The sequence below is a fragment of the Octopus bimaculoides genome, chromosome 2 (assembly GCF_001194135.2).
Source record: "Octopus bimaculoides isolate UCB-OBI-ISO-001 chromosome 2, ASM119413v2, whole genome shotgun sequence".
Classification (NCBI taxonomy): domain Eukaryota; kingdom Metazoa; phylum Mollusca; class Cephalopoda; order Octopoda; family Octopodidae; genus Octopus; species Octopus bimaculoides.
This window is the reverse complement of record NC_068982.1, coordinates 143,895,730-143,905,679: the sequence shown is the minus strand read 5'-3', so window position 1 is coordinate 143,905,679 and position 9,950 is coordinate 143,895,730. Positions and strand designations below refer to the sequence as shown.

The window sequence follows — 9,950 nt, the reverse complement described above, 5'->3', positions numbered from 1 at the left end:
ATTGAACAATATAGACCAAGGTAAACTTTCACTCTTTCCGCTGTTCCAGTGTGTTAGCGATGGTTATGCTGGGACACCATTATTAAAAGTGTCTTGAGCCGACTGGCTCATTATGTCACATCCGAGTTTCCGGAGCATATAAACGAGAATACAGGACTCCTTCCCCTTTACCCTGGATGGGGCTTCAGTCTGGTACAAGGCTACCCCCGTCCACAGTTAATGCTGGTACTCATTTTCAGTTGAGTGGTTGATAAACAATATGAAATCTGCCTTGTTGAAGGACACAACGCGACATCCGGTCCAGGAATGAAACCCACGCCCTTACGATCGTGAGTCAAACACCATAATCCCTGGAATACCCAGGTTTACTCGTTCAGAGCTGACTTGGGATTAAATATCAGTTCACTGTAAGATCAATTATAGTAACCGAATAGTGAGTACGAAAATGCACCGGAAAACCAGCCGACGGATCGGCGGTTCACGCCCCGTCAATGGCACTGGATTGTGCTCGTGATCAAGATACTTATTTCATATTGCGTAATTCTATGTAGATGCTGCGAAAGGCCTCTGGAAGTGATCACGTCTCTTGGACTGATAACGTCTCCTTGACATAAGCCTTCAAAACTGAGAAATGGTGGCAGTATTGCCAATGTAATATGTGATTCATTGTTGTTTTGTTGTACCAAGTTCATTTACTCCGCCTGGAAAAGCTTTCACGATCTAAAGGCTTTACTCTAGTTGACACAGCTTTCACATAAACAACACATTGTTGGATTGCAGTACTTACTCAGAGAACTATAACAACACCTGCGTGGCTCGAGCTAATGAGGAAGAGAGGAGATCTCTAAATAGTCGTTAATATGCTAAAAATAGCCGCCTAAATGACCATGGGATTGCACCAAGAAAGTTCCCCTTCGAGCACTCCAAGATACACTATGTCTACAAGCAAGATGGAATGGTAACAGCTAGAACGCCTTTGAATTGAAAACTAATCGATAACAACGGCAATGAGCCTTTTTTATAAACATACCAAAACCAAAACAAACTTGTAACAGTTTTACTTATGTCTGAAAATATGCGAACGTCAGAACTTCTCAATCTCGTTGCTCAGTAGGTTCAATGGCATAAGCAAGAGTTGTGTTCCTAGTCACACAAACACCAAGCTCCTAAATAAATATTTAAAACACTTGTAATATTGAACATATGCGCTACACACATTTAAGAAAGGTTAATAAAGAAAATACAATTTTTATTTACTTAAAAAAGAAGTATGGTCAAGATATGCTGTGCATTTTTGTTTCTTATTTGTACAACCCTTTGGCATTCGTATCCACTCATTAATCTGTTTGCTTCTTAACTCCTCCGTTTTTGAGCATCTTTTTTCAGTGAAAATGGCAGATTTCTCTAAAAACCAATAAGCCTCAGACAAACCTTTAACTATAAAAGTTCATAGTGTCATACGATCATTGGCAACCTCGAATCGTGAGGCAGATTTTCTTGTTTAGGAACGTACCTTCGTTCTGACATTTATTTTTAAAACAAGCTTGTCTCATATATCAAAAATTGACTGCAGCGTGTATCCTCAAGCATCAATAACGTTTTTCAATAAAGCTGAAAAAGCAGCTTTAGATTCTTCGTCGCCTTTTGCAGGTTTATCTGTTAGTATGTTATGCAATTTTGAATGATACCTGAAACTCTCAAACTAGCCACGAATTTTTTCATTTTTGGGGCGTCCTATGGGACAACCGATATGAGAGAGATGAGATTTCTCACTTTTCGCCTAGAAACAATTTTTTTAGGTCATCGAATAAATTTTAAGGTTCTATGACAAAAAACGAATATGGAGAGTTAATCCGATGCATGCCCTCTGTTTATGTGTTTTAAAATTTTGCATTTTCTTCTATGTTGCTTCTGTTCCTGCTAAACTTTGCTGCAGCTAAAGATTTTGAGCACAAGGTTTAATTTTTTGGTATTCTAATGAATTATTTATTTAGCTCTTGGTCACTGACCAAAAGCTCTTCCAGTATCAACAGTTCATTGTCCATAGTTGAATCTCCGTAACACTTCTAATTTAGTTTTTGTACACGTTTCTGGTGGTTTTCTTTTTGTTTTTATTAGCAGGCAGATAGCAATGGGGCAGAACGCGCATTTGACTGTCATTGCAACAGAGATAAATCAAAAAATAAATATTGCAAACCAAACAATAAAAAAAACTAGCTAATTTAAAAAATGGAAGGCTTCGTAGTCGTTTGCCACTCGACCGCGTGGTTTTAATTTGTAAACTTCCCCTTTCTAAACTATTTATCTATTTGTGCCAATTTACTATAATTTTCATTAAAAGCCATGTCTAAAAGGCCAATAGAAAAACAACTTGTTCGTGGGAAACCGAAGAGGCAACATTTTGTACTCAGTACGACGAAGAAAAAGTTACTTATGAAAATTTTAAGTAGATTATTATAGATGAAACAAATCCTGCTTTAGAAGTGCCGTAATTTGTATTTTTTAAATGCGATTTCATTCTCCACTTTTCATTGTTTATTTTGTATTTTAAGTATGGTCGTATCTTAAAGGAGTTGCATCTCCATGAAGTAGACATAAAGATTTTATCTTTGGTGACGGTCGCGAATAAAGAACTTGAATAATTAGTATATTTATCAAGGTTTTGTTTATATTTCAGTGAAATGCAAACCGTATCTGGTTACAATAAATAAATAGATAAATAAATAAAGGAAAAATAAAATCAAACAACAAGATTTCAGTATGAAAGACGTGCACTTTATGAATTTTTATTGTACAGTATTTGGTTTTATTTTTATTTCTCATAACGTTGTAACGAAACAACGTTAAACAAAAGATGTTAAAACAACTTTAAGGATAGACTGCCTGTAAACTCTCAAGAGTCGATAGAAAAAGTTACTGTAACGTAAAAATATAAACACAGTTGGTCACACTTTTCTCATAAAAAAGTTATCATTATACCTAAGGGAGGAATAAAAATAAAAATCAATAACTCTTAGATTAACCGTGCACATTTGTTAAAAAAACTAAAAAATTGTTACACTGATTCGAATTTATGAATACTTATGTTGGTGAAATGGGAAATGTGCAATATCTTTTCTGTTTATGGACTTTGAAATCGTATGTTATTACAATCATTACTGTTGTTTAGTTTCAAGTCAGTCCTTATAAAACACTATGGTTAAATGTCTTTCAGACGAGAATGTTTATCCACCAACTCCTTCCTTTTTTTTCAATTAATACGGTTGCAGGTAATTAGAAGGAAATTTGATTGCTATTTTAAGTGGATCGAGTGATCACATAGAGGCTCCTTTGTTGGCTCGTTACAAATATAGTTTTCTACCAAGGCAAATCTCTTAACTATCAATGTCCTGGTTTGTATCAGAGACATAAGCAAATAGGTGCATAATTCTATTATTAGCTTTACCTTTTCCTCCCAGTCTTAACTTTTTGAGGACATTGAGTGATAACGATGCTTTTAATAACCTTAAATGCTTAACCCATTACCTACCATAATTCTATTAACTGGAATTTTTTTATGAAACTTTGATTTCTAGCATGAAACAGCCTTAGAAACACGCTGGAATGATCAAAATAACATTTCAAAATAACATTTTAAATAGAAATAAGCGAGATATTGGATGAAAAATTAGCAAACCTCATTTGAATATCAGAGAAATATACCTAGTAGATATAGCAAAAAGGTTAGATACGTGTAAATATTGACAGATAATTACGAAATTTGTAATTTTTAAGTGATCTCATATGAGATCACTGGTAGGTAATGGGTTAAGGTAAAGTGTAATGTAAAACTAACCAGCGTAGTGTGCGATACACCCTTTGTATGTTATTAAATCATAGGAAGGTAGGTAGTGACTTGGGATGAGAGATAAGCTACTGGCTAATCGATTTCTTATTGAAACCATTTCATTTCTCTTACGAGGAGAACTACGGGAAATAACTAGGAACACATTCAGCATGAAAAGCAAATGACAAGGTTGGTTCTAACATACTTCTTGTGAGGAGCAAGAAATTTTCATTGATCTTACATCTGTAATGAGTAGAAATTTATTAGAGTAATAGTCAGTTCTGGTCAAAAGGGAGACTACTTCGTAAAGTTAATTAAAGACAAAACGCGTGCAATGCAATAGGAAGTGAGTCCGATCACGACAGTAGAAAAACGACTCTACGTCCCAAGAAATAATACATACAGTCCTCTAGAATTCATTTTTCACTCACGTTTCATGAATTTGTCGACCTGCGGATATTAAGACTCAACATCAGCCGCTTCAGTCTCACTTGTTTGACTTAGTATGCAAAGGTCACAGTTATAGCTCGTCGTTCTATATATACTGGGTCATCCATAAATAATGCGGTTTTTCCAACTGCAAGAACTAAAAGTCGGAGGGGGACGAGACAAACTACCTACATCGACTTGTTAAAAAAGCAGGTAGTAATTTTACCTTGGAATTATGCTTTCGATTTTAGCAGTTGTTTTTTTAAAGCTATAATAGAAGCGAGAAAGGAGCATATTCGGCATATTTTGCTTTATGAGTTCAATAAAGGCAACAATGCAACGGAAAGTGCAAGGAATATCAATGCAGTATATGGGGATTGGACAATAAGCGCAAGCCAGTGTCAACGGTGGTTCCAGAAATTCTGAGCCGGAAACTATAGCCTAGAAGATGAGCTTCGTCCTGGAAGATCTGTAGAGCTCGACGAGGACGTCCTGAACAAAATCCCATCGTAACTGTTGAGATATTAGCAGAGAAGCTTGGATTCGATCGTTCAACCGTTCATCAAATTGGGTCAATGGGTTCCTCACAAACTTTCCAAGTCTAATCACGCGCAGAGAGTGAATGTGTGCGCTTCTTTGCTGTCACGTCTCACGAACGAACCTTTTTTGAACTGAACAGTAACTGGTAACAAGAAATGGGCTCTGTATAAAAATGTCAAATGCCGAAGACATTGGGTAGGGAAAGGAGAAACACCAGCACCCTAGGCTAAAGAAGGTCTTCACCCACGTAAGGTGTTGTTATATGTTTTGTGGGATATGAAAGGTTTAGTCCACTTTAAACCTTTAAACCCAACCCAAACAATAACAAAGGAGATCTACTGCGAGCATCTTGAGCGGCTTAAGTCGGCGCTAGAAGAAAAACAATCCTCCTTGCTTTCAAGACGAAAGGTGTTCTTCCATAAGGATAATGTTCGGCCACATACAGTGAGGATAACATTCCAAAGGTTGGAGTAATTTGAATGGGAAACGATGCCTCAACCAGCATATCATTTATTCTGCAGTCTTCAAAATCGTTTGCACAGAAAAAATATGAATTCTGTAGACGAGTTCAAAAGAGTACTGGAGGAGTATTTTTTGACACGACAAGTGAATTTTAGAGGAGGGGCCTTGCAAGTTAGATAGATGGAAGAACATTGTAGAAAATGAAGGAGAATATATTTTAGATTAAAAAAGAACTTAGTTTATCTAAATTTTGAAGACTAAAAGAATTATAAAAACCCGCATTATTTATGGGATGACCCAATATATATATATATATATATATATATATATATGTGTGTGTGTGTGTGTGTGTGTGTGTGCGTAAATTAGTAGAGATCACTAAAATGACAGAGGATACTGACTGGCACTGCTTTTGCTTGATATAAGAGCTAAACTAACTCAAAGCCACAAAAGCACTGTTATAAGTGACTGACGAAGGGAAGTAAGTCCCCAGCGTACATAGCCGGATCGCGATTTCGGATTTTGATGTAGACCTTCTTAATCCTCATCAGCGGCTCTTAACGCCAAGGGTTAAACTCGACTACTTCAGTCAGTCTTGTAAGAAAAACCGTTGAAAACATGTACTAATTTCCCAAACGGTAAAAGTGTAGGCAACAAAAAGGGTGGCTTTAGCAATTAGAACGTAAGGGCACAAAAGCACTGAGGATTAAGATGGTCTATATCAAAATCCGAAATCGTGATCCAGTACACTGGGGACTAACCTCTCATTGTCAGTCACTTAAAACAGTGCGTTTGTGGCTTCGAGTTAGTTTAACTCCTATCTCTATCAAAACCTCTAGTTTTAGTGACCTCTTTTAATTTTGCCTTTAGGTTCTAATTGCTAATGAGCCACACTTTTTAATTTCTTTATATTTATACTTCTCACTCGGGTGTGTCCGCCACAACAGAAACCGTGTAGAAATCAGTCGTCTATGTGTATGTGTGTGTGTGTGTGTGCAGGGGGCATGTTTACAACAATATAAACCAATGTTGTTTATGCAGTATCCGCAACTTAGCGGTTCGAAAAACTAGAGAACAGTAAATTATACACCTGACCGAAATATGTACTGGGGCCAAAATGTAACGTCCCAGCTTAGTCGAAGTTCAATTTCTGAAATATGTAACGCACCATGAGTGTAATAGAGTGAGGGTCGATTCAACAAACTATAATTTATTCTCCTATAAATGTATGGCCTTGTGCAAATGGAAGAGAAGTCGTTATTACAAAGAAGTTTTTTAGCCCCAGGTCGGTTCGAAATTCCAGCCATGACAACCCCTTTCAGGTTTCACATATTACAATGTCTAGAGAGGTTTCAGATATTTCTAAGACTTGTAGGGTATAACTGCAGGGAAATTTGTTTGCCATTTCTAGCAGATCAAGCGACGACGTAGAGGCTGTTCTGGAGGTAAGAGGCAATCTAATGTCGTGGCCTACTTTAGTTTCTTGCTACATTCCTTTTTCTTCCGCTGTCTTTCTCAAGGGTGTTGATGAAGACATAAATGTCACGCAATACATTCGCCTCCGCCTTATAAATTTGTGGTTTTATGTTTGAGAAATCATGATTAAAAAGTAGTGAGAAGCAAAATGAAAATTTTATGAAGCAGAGCAGAAAGAAACTTAACCAGTAAATCTGTTGGAAATGTTTCAACACCTTTCAAGTTTCTCAACGCAGACAAAAGCGCTGAAGGTGGCAGCCATACTGGTTAATCAGTGTTCTCACAAACCAAGACTTTGTCAATTGTAGTAGTTCAACGAACGATCCTCGAGAGAATAGAATGGACATTTTTTTGTAGACAGTGAGATGTAATACAATAAAACTACACTATAGCTAGGGAGAAAACTAATTAACAAACGGAAGATGGAGGGAAAGAGAGGGAAAACAGAAAGAGCGGACAGTGAAAGAAAACAATTATTTTCTGCGCCATTTAATTACTTTTCTATTTTGAGCCTGTTTTGAATTGTCTTTTTTTCCCCCTTCCCAAGTTTTTAATGTGTCGCTAAACAGAAGTCTGTCGTTTGTAAATAATTTACTTCAATAACTGCTCTCACCGCTGCTGCCAAAAATAAGTTAAGTAAACAATGGTTAAATCTGCGTAGTTTCATAATGATTACTCAAGAAATGATGTCAGAAGACGCCCAAAGGAGAAACTGACGAAGTAATCGAAAGATATATTAATTTATTTGGAAGTTAGTTTTATACAGCTATCGTTCTACACTTTATGTTAAATAAAGAACAAGTAACTAAACAAAAAAAAAAAAGAAAAGAAAAAACACGTTTTAAGCTTAAATATATGGCTGAGATAGCACTTCGGACATAGATGCATTATAACATTTAACTTGTCTTCTCGATTCCAAGTTTAAATATCATTAGACTGATTTGCTTTCTATACTGTCCAGGGTCGAAAAAGCAAGTACAAACCAAATACTTCAGTCGATTCAGCTGACAACTCCCGTCCTACACTTACAGAGATTTGGCCTTGGGCTTTTGCACTTTTATGAAATCACTATTTCTCCATAACATGCGTGCAATGTCATTAAGCTTAAATTGTGATATTCGAATAGAGAATGTCGTATATATTCCTAACTCCAAATGGCATTTTATTTTGCTGTAGCGAAGGGACAAAATAGAGCGTTAAAACAAAATACAGATACTTATCTTAACCATATGAAAAAGACAAGTAATGAATGTCGACGTAAAAGAGATACTGAGCATCTAGATATCAAACTAGATACCGTGAAACATTTAATGTAACTCTGTCATTTATGCTACAGACACTGTCTTTAAGATACTATGGATAGGAAAATTTCATTTTTATATATATAGTTTTAAAGTATTACGCACGCACACATGCACTCACTTCCAATCGCTTAAACGCCTTAGAAACCAAGATAAACCCTAACCCAATGAAGCTTGTGGTGTGTGTGTGTATGTGCGTGTATATCTGAACCCCCCTTCGGTCATGACTGACCATGGGATTGTACCGAGAAAGTTACCCTCCCAAACACAAATCCGGGCAAAGTTGTTTATGGAAGGCCAGCAGTTGCCCATGCATACGGCCTTCCCTCTCCACGCCACTAGTGTTATCCAAGGGAAAGGCAAAGGCTGATATAGCTTGGCACCTGTGACGTCGCAACTCATTTCTACAGCTGAGTGAACCAGAACAACGTGAAATGAAGTGTCTTACGCAAGAACACAACACGCAGCCCGGTCCGGGATTCGAACTCACAATCTCACGATCGTAAACTCGACGCTCTAACCACTGAGCCATGCGCTTTCACTTGTGTGTATATATCCACACCAGCAATATATAAATATTACATAATGCGCAAGTGACTTACTAAGTGTGAAAGAATTGTTGAGGACAGAATACAAAATCAGGTCGTATGCAATGGTTATCTGTCGAATAGATTTCATCCACAATTTGTGAGAAAGAGCATTTATGCATAACTTTTTAGAAATCATCTTATCTATTCAGATTATAAATTCACAATTTGCATCGAGAATTACTGATGCTATTTGTTGCATTACCAAGTACTTAAGAAATAACCTAGAAAATATTTGTATTTCTGGTAGAGAAATTAACCATATAATTTGTATTCTGAAAATCTCTAAGTGAAATATGAAAAATATGCAAGGTTGAAGGTTTGTGTCTTTGTTAGAAACCATCACATTTTATAAGAGAATTTAGAAGGATAAAAAAAGAAGTCATTCACTTTACCAAAATAGCGATGATACAATATCATTAAAGCAACTTGATATGGACAGGGCCTGAATAAAACTGGACTGAAATTCTTGAAGAAAGAACTTAGCTCTTTAATTTATACGGCCAAACGATTATCTTATCTGAGAAACTAAACATCTGTAAGATCTTAAAATTTAGGTGTTGCATAAAGGATGTCAAACTGAACAACACAACCTTATTTTTTAACTTGTCTTACCATTACTACCATGTCGCTGAGACTACGATCAGTCAAAATACTCGCTGAGTACCCGTTCAGGAAGAGAACATATATAACTTAAAACTCACATCTCTTCTAAAGACAAAAGTTTGCTTCACGACAGAGCAATGTAATTAAACGATAAAAAGGTAACAACTATTCCCCCAAATATCTCATTGATCTAATTAAAAGAAACGAAAGCAGATGGTCATACTTACTTTTAAAAGTGTTGTCAAAATCTGCGACGGTTTTTTGGAATGTGAAAGACCTTTGTAAGTACGAATATGAGATTTCTTTTCTGGAATTTTTCGTAGGTAATCCTTGTAAGAATTATTTTTGAGTTCTTTGTTGTGTAACTCTCGAAGAGGAAGCTTCCATTGTATTTTCAATATTTTGTTTTCTACCCAAGGGGTATATCTGATTGTTTCGTAGATCGTGATACATGTTGATACCATGATTAGTAATATAATATAAAGAAATACGTCTTTTATGGAACGGCAACTCAAGCGATAAGATTTTGGCTTCATTCTTTAAGTTTTATTGAGCAAATTACCTGAAAGTATTAAAATATAAACAACAAGGTTACTACATCACTTTTTAAATATCATTTAATTAAGAAGATTGTTTAAACAATGGGGAGGGATCAAAAGAAATAAGATCGACTGACATTTAAGATCTTTGAATAAAACTCTCTCTCTCTCTCATACATACATA

The 9,950-nt window shown here is 36.1% G+C and overlaps 1 protein-coding gene across 1 annotated transcript in view; it reads right to left on the bottom strand.

Annotated features, from left to right (window-relative positions):
* The window catches only part of LOC106881078 (cadherin-like and PC-esterase domain-containing protein 1), a 174,928-nt gene that overhangs the window by 62,734 nt on the left and 102,244 nt on the right, over nt 1–9,950 (bottom strand). Inside the window, exon 3 of the mRNA XM_014931294.2 lies at nt 9,455–9,789. Coding sequence (XP_014786780.1) covers nt 9,455–9,763 — 309 coding nt within the window. The 5' untranslated portion in view covers nt 9,764–9,789. The remainder of the gene's footprint in view (nt 1–9,454; nt 9,790–9,950) is intronic.